This window comes from Vulpes lagopus, chromosome 10 (genome assembly GCF_018345385.1).
Source record: "Vulpes lagopus strain Blue_001 chromosome 10, ASM1834538v1, whole genome shotgun sequence".
Taxonomy (NCBI): Eukaryota; Metazoa; Chordata; class Mammalia; order Carnivora; family Canidae; genus Vulpes; species Vulpes lagopus.
The window spans coordinates 864,194-880,652 of NC_054833.1; the positions used below are offsets into that span (position 1 = coordinate 864,194).

At 38.1% G+C, this 16,459-nt stretch overlaps 1 protein-coding gene and 1 pseudogene across 1 annotated transcript; one reads left to right on the top strand and one right to left on the bottom strand.

Annotated features, from left to right (window-relative positions):
• Nucleotides 1-496: 496 nt before the first annotated feature.
• On the top strand, nt 497-1,456 carry LOC121499860 (putative olfactory receptor 2B8). Its single transcript, XM_041771076.1, has one exon. It carries the CDS (start codon nt 497-499, stop codon nt 1,454-1,456), a length of 960 nt encoding a protein of 319 aa, XP_041627010.1.
• Nucleotides 1,457-2,068: 612 nt separating this feature from the next.
• On the bottom strand, nt 2,069-3,032 carry LOC121499861 (annotated as a pseudogene).
• Between the last annotated feature and the right edge of the window lie 13,427 nt (nt 3,033-16,459).

The window sequence follows — 16,459 nt, forward strand, 5'->3', positions numbered from 1 at the left end:
AGTTTATGTTGTATTCTATTCTATTCTGTGTGAGGTGTGTCAAATTTAGTTGTGTAGAATCATGAGATACATATTTACAATTACTTCTCTCCCTTTGTCTGCATCCCTTTCGGATTCATTCTTATTGCTCTCCCTCTTTTTCCCTCATCACCATTTCTCTCTAAAATGTATGTAAATACTTACACTACTTTAAGTCTTATTAAGCTCAGACTGAAAGACCTTTTGTACTTATGACTAATACAAACACAAGGCCCATATTTCATTTTTCTTACATTAAATATCAGTGGTATACTTTTTGTGATAATGTGGAACTGTATTGGTATAAGCTACGTCAGTTTCAATAATTTATTGAAATAGTTACTGATAAAATCCCATGGCCATGTCTTATAACATGATAGATCCATCCCCTGCCAACTGTCTTTTTTTTTTTTTTTGAAGATTTCTTTTAAAAATTGCTAAATGCTTGGTCCTGACAGGAAACATGTGCTACCAGAGGATGGAACAGAACAATGGTAGTTCTTTCACTGGGTTTATCCTGCTGGGTTTCTCTGAGCGGCCTCAACTGGAGCTAGTCCTCTTTGTGGTTCTTCTGATCTTCTATATGTTTACTCTGCTGGGAAACACAACCATCATTGCCTTGTCCCACCTGGACCCACTTCTTCAGACTCCCATGTACTTTTTCCTCTCCAACCTAAGCTTTCTGGACTTGTGTTACACGACCAGCACTGTCCCTCAGCTCCTGGTTCATCTCAGGAGAGCAGACAAGTCTATCTCCTTTGGTGGCTGTGTAGTTCAGCTCTTCATATCCCTAGGGCTGGGATCCACAGAATGCATTCTCCTAGGGGTCATGGCATTTGACCGCTTTGCAGCTGTCTGCAGGCCCCTGCACTACACAGTGATCATGCATTCCCGTCTCTGTGTCCTGATGGCTTCTGCATCATGGTTCATTGGTTTTGCCAACTCCTCATTGCAGACAGTGCTCATCTTCCTTGTACCACTTTGTGGGAGAAATAAAATAGATCATTTCTTTTGTGAGATCCCCCCACTGCTCAATCTTGCCTGCGTTGACACCACTATATATGAGTCTGAGATCTTCTTTGTCAGTGTGATCATTCTCCTCATACCTGTGACATTAATCATCTTCTCCTATGGTTGGATTGTCAGGGCAATCTTTAGAATAAAATCATCTGCAGGGCAAAGGAAAGCATTTGGGACATGTGGGTCCCACCTCACAGTGGTCTCCCTGTTCTATGGTACAGCCATCTACGCTTACCTCCAGCCCAGCAACAACTATTCCCAGGATCAGGGCAAGTTCATTTCTCTCTTCTACACCATCATCACCCCCATGGTCAATCCTGTCATATATACACTGAGGAACAAGGATGTGACTGGAGCAATGAAGAAGGTGCTTTGGCGAGTCCTAACTCCAGATGACTGGGTGGGAAAGACCCTTTGATGGGAGACTTTGAATGCCAAAGTTTTTAATATGTTTGTGTCCTGCATGTGTCATGGAAAATTTCTCCTGAAAATTCTCAAGGAAATTTCCTTTTTTTGCCCTACAGCAGCTTTTATCTTTCCCTAAAATGTTCTGTTTTCCCAAATTTACTCCTTTAGCTGAGATACAAATCAGGTGTCTTTTATTTATTTTTATTTTTTTAAAAGTAGTCTCCACACCCAAGGTGGGGCTCAAACTCACAAACTGGGATCAAGATTCAGATGCTCTACCAAGTGAACCAACGAGGTGCCTCTACACGTCAGGTGTCTTTTACAGTGCCCAAACTCATACCATTCTCATAAGTGCAGATGCGAATTATAATGAGCTGAAGAATGCATCAACTTAAAAGTGAAGGTCACTCAAATCCTAGTGCTCCTGTTTGCTGAGAAAGGGGAAGGATTTTGCTAGTAAATTTTTGAACTAAGTCCAGGCAAATATGGTCTACGTCCTCATTTTGTGGTGGTTAATTATTTAAAATATTACAAGATGGCTTATTCAAATCTAATTTGTAGCAACGAGACCCTAGTGTTTTGTAAAAGTTTGTTGTTAAGATTCCTAGATCAACTTCATTCCCTAATTTCCTATTCTACTGTCTACACTTTTCTTTGCTTTATCCATCTTCTTTTCTTTCTAGAAATTCCCCAGGACAATCCCTAACAAAACTATTAGTCCTAGTGTTGGATTGGAGGTAAATTTATCCAAAAATCCTTAGGTCTGTGAATGTCTAGAGTGTAAATCTAGTGTGCTAGATGGGCTCCTGAGCAGTGGAGTGGGTGTGGTTTGACCACCTTTCACTCCCACCAGGCTCAGTGCCCCCAGCATTACCATATCAGAGCCAGTGAGCCACCGCTTGGTATTTTCCTGGAACTGTAGCACCCTGGACCAGGGACCAATCAGAGCATCATCTCTTTTGTCCCAGTGGGCGTAGATAGTATCATATATCAGACTCCACATAATTCCAGAAAATAAAGAGGCAGGCAAAGAGATGGATCACAGGAGCCCTTGGTAGCTGACCATCCAGTAATGCCCCCCAATTAAAAGTCAACCTCAAGGCTAATTGAGGTCAATATGTAATTCTTTTCATTAGTGGGTAGGGGATGAAGGGAAGTAGGATGCTGCTCCCAGAGCTATAGAATTCCTACGAATTCAGACAGAGAACCCAGTGCCAAAGTCAGCTGTTCCCAGAGGAAAAGAAAGGATTGAAAAATTGAACTGTCTTCAGAAGCTATTGGGCCATTTGTTGATATAACTGATGGACTTGTCCTACCATATGAGGCGCAAGTAGATTATGCAGAGGGTAGGATGCAAGTTCACAACCCCCACCAATAGGCTAAGCCAATGCATCCCGTCCTGGACCAAAAGAAGGCCACAAGTGCCCAGCGGGTGGAGTCGCTCAGCCCGTTGACCGCTTCTTGACCTGCAGGCCCCCTGGAGGCCCTCGGGCCACAGAGTGTGGCTCTTGAGAGCTCTCAAGGGAATTTTCTGAACCGATCCTTTTATGCAAGCGAGTGCTGAAAATATAAGTCCATGGATGCATGCATCCTCCAGAGATGCTGCCTTAGTATTCCTAGAGCACCTGCATCATATTATTATTTTTAAAAGAACCACAGGTTTTCTTTATCCCCCCCCCCCCCATTTGGGAACACTTCCATTTTTACTTGCAAGGAGACATTTAGGCACATACCATAAAGTCAGGTAAGAATACGAACCACAAAACAGTATAAGAAATAGTAACATTTTAGCATTTTCAAGCAATTGTTGGAGGCATATCAAATGTTCTTGCATTTTGATCATGGCTCTATGACAAGGTCCATAGGTTGATGTATTGCAGCTTTTTCCAGAAGCAGGTTGGAAAAACCTACTTTTACTTTAAGGAAACACCTGCTAACATCAATCTTGGAAAAGCCATTCAGGTATTAGGCCCTAGTGTGATGTCACCAGTGTGACAGTGGTTTTAGGTAGCATTCATATTATAGAAGGTGGAGGGCATGGTGCATACCTGCCAGTGATAATGGGAGCATGAGATGATAACTACAGGTGCTTACCTGTAATTTTGTGCATAGTCACAGAAGTGCCAACGTGAGGTATGCAAATTGTTTATTTAGCTTGTGAGCCATGGTGTTGGTTAAAAATGACATTTGAAGACTATCATATCTGAACAGTACATGACTCAGATCCTATTTAATATTATACCCATTCTACCTACATAATACAGCAAGAGTTTCAAGCATAAGATACATTTAGATACTGTTTTCATGTCCTTTTACAAATTCTTTGATCCGAGTATCATCTGATCAATGCTTTTGTGTCTCACAACAGCCAAGGGCCCCATACAATTTGAATTCAGGAACATATTATAAAAATATGGGAAATAACCTCTTATTCCCAGGAAATCCCATGTTCTGTGGAGCTTACCAGATGCACCAGTGAAAATTTAAGGAAAAAAAATCAAATGTATATTAATTACTAAGCATCTAAATATGTCTAAACTTTACAAATATCTTAGTATGAACTGTTACTGAATTCTGAATTAATATAAACAAATATAAACATCTCAAAACAATTAAATCTGACATTTGAGCCCTTAGATCTTACCTGAAGCTCAGTTTGCACATAAATATGTTTTGGGTTATGGATCTGGGTTTTTGTATTTATGTATTGCCACAGACAGTGTATTTTCCCGTAGAGGTTGGACCTTTGGCAATGCTATCATCATAGAAATGTTTATGATTTTGGTAGGTTTTCCCAACATATAGCCCAGTGTAGGTAAATGTATTTGTGTCTTGGACCACACACATACCCATAACAACTGTACTCTTCCCTATTTGGACAACTAACCAGCATCCTCTAGTGCCTTGAACCCCTGAGATGGTCATGCTCATGACAAATGATCTTGCTACAGAGACAGCATTTGGAGGCTGGAAATGACAACCAGGAGAGATCATGCACATGGTCAGGTTCTACCTGTGTCACTGACAACATCACAGTATTCTCACTTGAGACCAACACCTGGGATATATCTTGATACCATAGTGATGCTTCATGTAAACCAGTAGGAAAACAGTTTTGTAATACGGTTTATATCCAATGGTGACAAATTTACATTCTCCATTGTATTTCTTTTTTGTTTGTTTGTTTTAAAGATTTAATTAATTAATTAATTAAGAGAGAGAGAGAGAGAGAGACCAGGCAGAATAGGGAGACTCTGCACTGAGCATGAAGCCCGATGTAGGGCTCGATCTTATGAAATCAGGATCATGAGCTATGATCTGATTGAAATCAAGAGTTGGATATTTAACTTACTGAGCCATGCAGGCGCCCCTCCACTGTCCATTATGTTTCTTTTTTTTTTTTTTTTAAGATTTATTTATTTATTTATTTATTTATTTATTTATTCATAGACACAGAGAGAGAGGCAGAGACACAGGCAGAGGGAGAGGGAGGAGCAGGCTTCATGCAGGGAGCCTGATGTGGGACTCGATCCCAGGTCTCCAGGATCACACCCCAGGCTGCAGGCGGCGCCAAACCACTGCGCCACCAGGGCTGTCCATTATGTTTCAACCACATCCTAACAGTTATATCCAAATGGTTACCCCAAAATCCCTCAAATGAACTGTCTTTGATGCAAAAACCCTCAAGGTCTCATGAAGTTACAACCTATTGTTCTGGGTGAGCAACTACTTCTCTACTTTTACAGATATACAGAGCCCTGGGGTGAAACAGATTTATTTCCTTTAAGTGAATGTTTGAATGGCATTTGCATGTTTGTGTTATATGGCAATAAATTATGACTACTAAAAATCTGTGGAATCCATGCTGAAAGAAATCACCAAACGCAAGTTCAGAATTGTTCTGTAACATTTTTCTAATGTTAAGAATCTGTTTCACACGTTCTCAATGCTTTGTAACAGACTCCATAGTTGTGTAAATTGTCACCAATATTATTTGGATTATTTCCTTTTAAATTTTCACCAATAACTCTGCATGGCTGTAGGAGTTGTACCCAAGACTTGGCTAAATTATTTTATTCCATCTTTAGCACCTGCAGGTCATGACGACCATTATACTCTAGAGCAATTCATGGATTCTTCCAGCTTTTTTGCTTTCTGAAGAACATAGGGGGCACATCATCAGCTCAGGTAGTGAGTGATGTAGACCCCAAAATGTCAGTCATTCATGTGAAACACAGTTCTTTTTTTGTTTGTTTGTTTTAAATATTTTTATTTATTTGAGAGAGAGAGAGAGAGAGAGAAAGCACAGGAAGGAGCAGAGGGAGAGGGAGAAGCAGACGCCCCCCTGAGCAGGAAGCCCAATGTGAGACTTAATCCCAGGACTGTGGGATCATGACCTGAGCCAAAGGCAGACGTTTAACTGACTGAGCCACCCAGATGCCCCTGAAACACAATTCTTAACCAGCAGAAGACTTATTACCAATTAGCAAAGGATACCAAATAGCAAGAGCAGGAGGCCTCTGACCCTTCAAACACAGCTTTGGAGTTCCCTTCACTGCAATGGAATGTGAGCACTAACTTGTGTGGTACAAGTCAGCAGAAAGACGCTTGGGGGATTCTCGATTTATGTGTTCCTACCTTCATAGCCCTGTTCTGGCTCTAGGACTGTCATTTATTAGCATATCTGCAGTGTGTATAATGTAGGTTTCCTGCGTTCTCTCCAGACCCTCTGCATCGTGCTGAACATTTTGGGATTTGCCCTGGGCACCTATACTTGCTCTGTTAAAAAAATGTAATTGTATTGATTTCCATTGTTGTATGGATTTATTTTAACCATTTGAACTGAATGAAATCTCTGATCTTTAAGAAGTATAAAGATTCTTGTGATTAGTCAACCATTTCTGAGGACAGTTTTAATCTCTTTTTGAGAGTGAAATTGTTCAGTATTGTATCTATTTCTTTAGTCTCAGTGGAGCATCCTGGACATTTCTAATGATTGAGTTATTTTGGATCCTTGTGATCTATAGGATGCCATGTTCAGTTGTCAAAGCCTTGCTCAGGAGCTCCCCTGATTTTGTGGTGGCAGATTGCAAATAGTGCTTTATATGTATTTTTAAATTCCTTTTTCAAGTATTTATAAACAGTGAAACAGTTTTGCAAGATTTTGGAAAACTTCTTTATTAATTTATCTATGGAAATGAGAACTCTGTTTTAATGTATTTATTTATTTTTAAAATTTATTTATTTATTATTTTTTTGTTTTAATGTATTTAAAGGAAATATGGCTATAATCTGTCATTTTAGCATGAATTCAAACTCTCTCTTGATTCACTGCTTTTTTTGGGAAAGACCATTTTATACTGAAAAATGTTTCTCAAATTCTACAGAACATGTCATTTTGGCTTGCATTTAGATTGAAGTAACATATATAGTAGTATAATATTACACATATATAAGATATGCACATGCACAAATAATGTACTCCTCCTGCAATCTCTCATAGTTCTTCAGACTTCTTATCCCATTTATGAAGATGAATAGTAGAAGAAAATATGTTTCCTTTAGCTTATCCTACTTTGAAGTGACAGAATTATAAATGATGTGATTATAAATTATAAATGATTTCAAAATTTTTGAAATGTGTACAAGTATACCCAAGTGTGTATGGTAACAGTTTATTTCTGCAGGTCACATTGAATAGAAAAAAACAAACTCTTAACCAGGAGGTGGTGGAGGTATCTGCTCTTGGTAGAATCTTACATCACTAAAGAGTTTTTTTTTTTTTTTTTTTTTTTTTTTTTTTACTAAAGAGTTGAATAAAACAAACTATAACCCTTTTGCTGTCATAGTAGATACACATATGTTGAAGAAATGCTATTTCTTCAAAGTTTGGAAATGCTATTCTTTCATTCTCTGGATTGAAATTTGGATCAGAAAGTGGGCTGTGTTTATATATAGGGCATTCCTACAACATTCTCATTTAGTAAGTTTGTAAAGAGAATTTTGTATTAAACAGCAGTAAAAATATGGTCTCAGGAGAGGAAGAATAGTGGGATGAAAGAAATGAATGATATCTTTAGTTTTTATTTATTTTTGCCAGATATACTGAGATGTAATTGACATATAACATTGAGCAAGTTGTAGGAGTACAAATATGAATATATGCATAATGAAACGATTGCCATTGTAGCGTCAGCCAACACCTCAATCATGTGACATAATTACCATTTCTTCTTTGTGGTGAGAACATTTAAGATCTGCTTCCTTAGCAACTTTCAAGTCTGTAATATTATAATATGAACTATAACTACCATACTATACATTAGGTCTTCAGGACCTATAATTTTATGACTGGTAGTTGGTGCCTTTTGCCCTACATCTCCCACTTCTCCTACTCCTTAGTCCCTGGTAATCACCATTCTACTGTCTGTATCTACAGGTTCAGGTTTTCTGGACTCCACAGTTACATGAGATCACATAGTATTTGTCTTTCTCTTCTGACTTATTTCGCCTAGCATAATGTCCTCAAGGTCCATTCATGTTGTCCTAAAAGGCAGGATTTCCTTTCTTCTCCTGGCGGAATAATATTCCTTTAGATATGTATGCCACATCCTCTTTATCCATTCATCTGTTTGGATACTTAGGTCATTTCCATATCTTGGCTATTGTGAACAATGCTGCAGTGAATATGGGAGGGTATATATCTCTTCAATATCCTGATTTCATTTCCTTTGGATGTATACCTAGAAGTTGGTTGCTGGGTATCCAAGTAGTAGTTCTATCATTAATTTTTTGAGAAACCTCCATACTGCTTTCCATAGAGGCTATACCAGTTTACATTCCACAGTCAGTGTCCCCTCACCGACTCTTGTTATCTTTTGTCATTTTGATGATAGCCAGTCTAACAGGTGGGAGGTGATATCTGATTGTGGTTTTGGTTTGCATTTTCCTGATGACTAGTGATGTCAAATACCTTTCATATATCTATTGGCCCTTTGTATGTCTTCTCTGTGAAAATATCTATTCAGTTCCTCTGTCCTTTTGAAAACAATGGAATTATTGGTTTTTCTGCTCCTGCATTGCATGAATTCCTTATATATTTTGGATATTAGCCCCTTATCAGGTAGAAAATGTGTATTTTCTTACATTCTATAGGTTGATCTTTCATTTTGTTGATTGCTGCTTTTGCTGTACAGAAGCTTTTTGTTCAATGTAGTCCCACTTCTTGATTTTTTGCTTTTGTTGCTGGTGCGTTTGGTGACATATTCTGGCTTTGGATTAAAATTTGGATTATAGGGGATCCCTGGGTGGCGCAGCGGTTTGGCGCCTGCCTTTGGCCCAGGGCGCGATCCTGGAGACCCGGGATCGAATCCCACATCAGGCTCCCGGCGCATGGAGCCTGCTTCTCCCTCCGCCTGTGTCTCTGCCTCTCTCTTTCTCTCTGTATGACTATCATAAATAAATAAAATTAAAAAAAAATAAATAAATAAATAAAATTTGGATTATAAAGACTAGGCTGTATTAGTAGATAGGATAATGCTTAGACCACCCTCATTTGGTAGGTAGCTGTTCAACGTGTCCAATGTCATGAATCTTTTCCTCTCTGTTGCTTTCTAGGAGTTGTAAAGTTTCAGGTCTTATATTTACAACTCAATCCATTTCAAGTTATTTTTTGTGAGATGTGTAATAACTCCAATTTCACTTCCCTGCATGTACTTACCCAGTTTTCTTGGGACTATTTATTAAAAAGACTGTGTTTCCCCATGAATATTCTGAACTCTTGTCAAATATTAGTTGTCTATATATGGGTGGGTTTATGTTTGGGCTCTTCATTCAATTCCTTTGGTGTGTGTGTCTTCAGCCAGTAGTATATTGTTTTGATTACTTCTTTATAATGTAGCTTGAATCAGGAAGTGGGATGCCTCAGGCTTTGTTCTTCTTTATCAGATTGACTTTTATAATTGGAGACTTTTGTCCATACATATAGATTTTAGGATTGCTTTTTTTTCTATCTGTAAAAAATAATACTCAAATTTGATAGTGATTGCATTGAATCAATGGTTGAGTGGTGTGGACATCTTAGCAGAATTAACTCTTTTGACTCATGAAAATAAGATATCTTAATTCTTCAAATTCTTTCATAAATACATTATAGTTTAAAGTATAGTGAACATTTGGCTCCTTTGTTCAATTTATTCTTAAGTGTTTTGGTTTTGATGCTATTGTGGATGGGATTTAAAAAGTCTTTTCACATGTTTTTTCTTATGGTATAGAAAGGCAACTAATTTCTTTATGTTGATTTTCTGTTTTGTAATTTTACTTTGTTGATGGCTTCTAATAGATTTTGGTGGCACCTAGGATAAATAATCATATATATAATTTCTAAGCAAAGACAATTATACTTCTTTTTTTTTTTTTAATGTTTGGATGCCATTTATTTCTTTTCTTACCTCATTACTCTGGCTGGGACTTGCAGTTCTGTGTTCTGTATGAGTAGTGAAGGCATGCATCATTGTCTTGTTTCTAATCTTAGAAGAAAAGCTTTCAACATTTTGTCATTGAATGTTAGCCATGGGTTTCTCATATATGGCCTCTATTATGTTGAGGTACATTCCTTCTACATCTATGTTGTTGAGTATGTTTACCATAAAAAGATGTCATATTTTGTTAACTGCCCTTCTGCATCTATTGAGATAATTGTATGATTTTTATCTTTCATTCTACTGTGTGGTGTATCATATATGCTGATTTGTGTACTTGTCTCTTCCTGTATCCCTGCTATATATTCCTTTTGATCATGGTGTGTGAACCTTTTAATGTGTTTTTGAATTTGGTTTGCTGATACTTTGCTGAGAAATTTTGCATCTATATTCACCAGGGATATAAGTCTATAGATTTCATTTATTCTTTTTTTCTTTGTAGTATTTATCAGTGTTTAGTGTCAGGATAATGATAATCTTGTAAAATGAGTTTGGAATGTCCTTCTTCTTAATTTTTTGAAGGATTTAAGAAGAATTGGTGCTGATTTTTTTGGTAAATGTTTGAGAGTGGAGGGGTAGCTAAACATAAATTAGACAAAATAGATCTTAAAACAAAAATGATAACAAGAGAAAAAATACATCATTATATAAAGGGGTCAATTAATCAAGAAGATATAACTGGTAAATATTTAGAACTCAAGATTCAATCACATAAACTTATTAAGCAAATGCTAACAGATATGAAGGGGGAACAGACAAACAATATAATAATCATAGCAACTTCAATATTCTCATATTAACAGTGGATAAATCATTCTGACAAAATCAATAGGAAAATACTGGATTTGAGTCATACTTTAGACTAAAAAATTTAATAAAGATATGTAGATCATTTCATCCAACAGCAGCAGGATACACATTCTTGCCAAGCACATTATCTGGGATAGATCACAAGATAATTTACAAAACAAGTCTTAGCAAATGTTTTTTAAAGATTTATTTATTTATTCATTAGAGAGAGAGAGAGGCAGAGACACAGGCAGAGAGAGAAGCAGGCTCCTGCAGGGGGCCTAATGTGGAACTTGATCCCCCAACCTGGGGTCACACCCTGAGCAGAAGGCAGATGCTCAACCACTGAGCCACTCAGGCGTCTCAAGTCTTTTTTTTTTTTTTATTTTTTTATTCATGAGAGACAGAGAGAGAGAGAGAGGCAGAGACACGGAGAAGCAGGCTCCATGCAGGGAGCCTGACGTGGGACTCGATCCTGGGTCTCCAGGATCAGGCCCTGAACTGAAGGAGGCGCTAAACCCCTGAGCCACCTCGGCTTCCCCAGGCGTCCCAAGTCTTAGCAAATTTAAGAAGATTGAACTCATCTTTTTGTGAACAGTGATACAAGATGAAGAAGCATAACAAAACAAAAGCTGAAAAACTTCCAAATACATGAAAATTAAATAAAATCCTCCACCCCAAAACCAGTGGATCAAAGAACATCAAAGAGAAATCAAAATATCTTTAAAAATTGTGTATACAACACCAAGAACTAAAATTTATGGGATACTGCAATCTCAGGGGGAAGTATACCACAATAAAACCCAAATTAGGAAAAAATTCTCAAATAAATAACCTACCTTCACTCCTGTAGGAACTAGTTAAAAAAAAAAAAAGCTTCAAGTTATCAGAAGGAAGGAAAGAACAATGATCAGAATGGAAATAAATGAGATCAGAAAAACAATAGCGAATCAACCTGGAAGGAAGAAGAGACCAGAACTCACTGAACAAATGATCTTTGAGGTTTTCAAAGGAAAGCCAGGTAAAGTTCATTCTCATTGGTTAAATATTATGGATATCAAACAGTTTCGATTCTATTAGTTCAGCACATTGGAAAGAAATCAGATGGATCATTTGGAATAGAAAGCAAGATCGAGTGTGAAAGGAACACAAATCTTACTGTGAGTGTTTAGTATCATAATATATATTAATATCTAGTTTATTTCAAATGTTTTAAAAGTAAATGATTTGACATACAACATACAGAGAGTGGAACTAGAGTCAGTGTCAAGTTTGATGAATTTTCCAGTATTGTATACCTTCCATAAACAGTGACCAGACCCAGAATCGAATATAAGCAGAACCCCAGAGTTTCCCTCCCTCATTTCTCCTTCTAATAAAAAAAATCCCTTGTGATTCCACTATTCTGACTCCCAATACCACAGGTTCTTTGTGCCTGGTTTTGAGTTTTACACAAATAAGGGGTAAATTTTATACAATTAAATGTGAACAGTATTGATAGCCCAAGATGGTGGAGGAGTAGGAGACTTAGTTTTGTCTGGTGCCAGGAATTCAGATAGATAGCTATTAACTTATTCTGAACACTTGTGAACTCAACTGGAGATCTAAGAAAATAGATGCAACTCTACAAATAGAAAAGTAACCACCTTCTGCAATAATGACAAGATGAAAAAACCTTAAAGAATGAACAAGAGTCGATCTGACTACAAGGGATCTAATTTGTATGGATATAAGTAAGATGTCAGAACTAGAGTTCAGAATAATAATTATAAAGATACTAGCTGGGCTTGAAAAAAAGCATAGAAGACACTAGGGAATCCCTTTCTGGAGAAATAAAGGAACTAAAATCTAGTCAAGTAAACATAAAAAAGGCTATTAATGAGATGCAAAAAAAAATGGAGGCTCTAACTGCTAGGATAAATGATACAGAAGAGGGAATTAGTGATATAGAAGACAAAATTATGGAGGTTAAAGAAGCTGAGAAGAAGAGAGATAACTACTGAATCATGAAGAGGAGAATTTGAGAGATAAGTGATCTCATAAAGTGAAACAATATTAAAGTAATTAGAATTCCAGAAGAAAAGTAAAGAAGGGGGCAGAAAGTATATCAGAGCAAATTATAGCAGAGAACTTCTCTAATGTAGGGAAGGAATCAGGCATCCAAGTATAGGAGGCACAGAAAACCTCCCTCAAAATCAATAAAAATAGGTCAACACCTTGACATATAATAGTGAAACTTGCGAATCTCAAAGAGAAAATTGTGAAAGCAGCTAGGGGGTGGGGGAGGTGGAGGGGTGGGAAGAGGCCCATAACCTACAAAGGTAGAAACAGTAGACTAGCAGCAGACCTATCTGCAGAGATCTGGCAGGCCAGAAAAGACTGGCGTGATATATTCAGGGTGTTAAATGAGAAAAAAATATGCAGTTAAAAACACTTTATCCAGCTAGGATGTCATTCAAAATAGAAGGAGAGATGAAAAGCTTCCAGGACAAACAGAAATGAAAAGAATTTGTGATCACTAAAGCAGCCCTGCAAGAAATATTGAAGTGGAACTTTAAAAGAAAAAAGACCCCAAAACTAACATAGACCAGAAAAGAATGGAGACAATTTACAGAAACAGTGACTTTACAGGTAATACAATGGCACTAAGTTCATATTTTTCAATAGTTACTCTGAATGCAAGTGGGCTAAATGCCCGATCAAAAGACAGGGAGTATGAGACTGAATATAAAAGCAAGACCCAACCATATGCTGTCTATAAGAGACTTATTTTAGACCGAAGTCACCTGCAGACTGAAAATGAGGGGGTGGAGAACAATTTACCATGCAAATTGACCTCAAAAGAAAACTGGAGTAACAATCCTCATGTCAGATAAATTAGATTTTAAACCATGACTGTAATAAGATATGAGGAAGGACACTATATCATAATTAAAGGGTCTGTCCAATGGGAAGATCTAACAACTGTAAATATTTATGCTCCTAACTTGGGAACAGCCAATTCTATAAACCAACCAATAACCAAATTAAAGAAATGCATTGATAATAATATAATAATGGTAGGGGACTTTAACATCCCACTCACTGCAATGGACAGGTTATCGAAGCAGCAGATCAACAAGGAAGCAAGGGCTTTGCATGACACATTGGACCAGATGGACTTCATAGATATATTCAGATATTCCATCCTAAAGCAATAGAATACACCTTTTTCTCAAGTGCACATGGAACAGTCTCCAAAATAGATCATATACTCGGTCACAAAACAGGTCTCAACCAGCATCAAAGATTAGGATCATTCCCTGCCTATTTTGAGACTACAATGTATTGAAACTTGAACTCAGTCACAGGAGGAAATTTGGAAAGAACTCAAATACATGGAAGCTAAAGAGCATCCTACTAAAGAATGAATGGGTCAACCAGGAAATTAAGAATTTTAAAAATTCATGAAGGGGAAGAGAGGCAAGATGGCAGAAGAGTAGAGGTTCTGGTTTCATCTGGCCCCCTAAATTTGTCTCAATAACTGTCAAGCCATCCTGAACACATATGAATTCAACCTGAGATTTAAAGAAAAAAGGCTGGAACTCTGCAAATAGAAAAATGACCACTTTTTGCAAGGTAGAAGTGTGGAGAAGAGAAATAGAGGGGGATATATCAGAAGATAAACAGCAGGGAGAGGGAGCATTTGTAAGCTGGCTGCAGGAAAATGATACAGCCCTGAATTCAAAATTGGGACCTTTAGAAATCTGCTCCTATGAGAGACCTCCCTGCCTGAATGCTCAATGATGAAGCAGGGCAAAATCCCAAGAGGGTGGGGTGGTGGTGTGGTCTCAATATTCCCAGAGGCATAGAAAGAAGAGGGGCGCCTGAGCCCCCAAAGTTCCCAAGCATTGGAGCAAGGGAAACAGGTTTAGGTCAGTGAGCCTGGAAGGAGGCTCAGTTTGTCATGCTATAAACCACAAACCTCAGCAGGATCTGGTGACCACTCTCTGTGGTGGGTCCCTACAAAGGACTAGAATGGAGTAAATTTCCACCTTTCTCTGGGAAAGATGAGCAGGTGGGCACTCCACCAGGCGACCACTCTCTGCGCCAGGGTTCTGTAAGGGACACAAATGGGGCAATGCTCTGCCTCCTCCAGGAAGGGTGAAGTGGGTGGACCAGCAGGCAAAGGCTCTTCCTGTCAAAATCCTACAAATTACACAAATCAGTGTCCTCCTCGCCTGCCCCTGGAGGGTTCTGAGTGGGCATGTACCATAGGAGTCTGCAGAGTTTGGCAAATACCACCATCTCTCAGCTCTGGGGATTGAGATCTGGGCACAGCCATCACAGCCATTCCTCCCCCCCCCCCTCAAAAGAGGTGCAGAAAGCCTTCAGGAAACAAAGACCTCACACAGCAAACAGCTTACACTGAACCCTGCCCCCTGGCAAGGGGCGGTACAATTCCCCCCAGGCAGAGACATACAAGAATCAGCACAGCAGTCCCCTTCTCCAGATCAGCTGGAATAACAGGGGGACTGCAAGTTTACTTACCAAACAGGACTGCATAACTCCAGGACTGAGAGTAAATAGTATATAGAACCCAAGTTTTCTCTCTTATGATTTATCTTTCAGGTTAAAATATTCCAATATCGGGGATCCCTGGGTGGCTCAGTGGTTAGGCATCTGTCTTTGGCTCAGGGCGTGATACTGGAGTCCTGGGATGGAGTCCTGGGATCGAGTCCCACTCAGGTTCCCTGCATGGAGCCTGCTTCTCCCTCTGCCTGTGTCTCTGCCTCTCTCCCCCCGACCCCCTCTCTCTCTGTGCTTCTCATGAATAAATAAATAAAATCTTAAAAAAATCCAATATCATATCAACTAGCAGAGTTCTTTATTCCCATACCAACTAGTTTATTTTATCAACTCCTCATTTTTAAGTTTTTTCTTAACTTTCATTTTTTTACAATTACATGTATTAGATACATTCTTCAGTTATGGCTTCCTTTCACTGTACTGAATTTTATTTTTGTATATATGTAAGTTTTGCTATTTTATAATTTTGGAATTTGGTATCTTCTAACACACAGCCCAAAATACACTCAGAACCAAATGGATCACCCTGTTTTGTCCAGTCTTTGAGATTATATTCTCTCTCCTATCCCATTGCCCCCCCCCTTTTTTTTGTTTCTATTTTTTAAATTTGTTTTCCTTTTTTTTCTTTTATTTTCTGGTTTCTGACATCTCTGGAATTTTTCTAGTGTGTATTTTGCATGGTCATGTTTGATATTTTTGACTCTGCTCACTCATACAGCCATTTTGCACTCAACAAAATGACTAGAAGGACAAATTCAACACAAAAGAATAAACAGAGGTAACACTCTACCACAGATCTAATGGAAATGGATTTAAGTAAAATGTTGGAATTCAGGACTACAATTAAAAAGTTACTAGTTCGGCTTGAAAAAAAACATAAAAGACTCTAGAGAATCTCTTCCTGCAGAAATGAGATCTAATCAGGCCAAAATTAAAAATACTCTGAGATACAGTCTAAACTGAATGCTCTAACAAGTAGGGTAAATGAGACAGAAGAGAGAAAGAATAAGTGAGACAGAAGACAAGCTGATGGAAAGGAAAGAAGCTGAAGAAAAGAGAAAAACAACTAAGAGCCCATGAGGAGTCTCTGAGAATTAAGTGATAGTTTGAAAAAAGAAAAAAAAGTAACAGCTATATAGTATTAGAACTCCTGAGGATGGAGAGAGAGAGAGAGA

Bases quoted from the DNA above. Each gene is read 5' to 3' on its own strand.
- LOC121499860 (XM_041771076.1), top strand. From the start codon at position 497: ATGGAACAGAACAATGGTAGTTCTTTCACTGGGTTTATCCTGCTGGGT.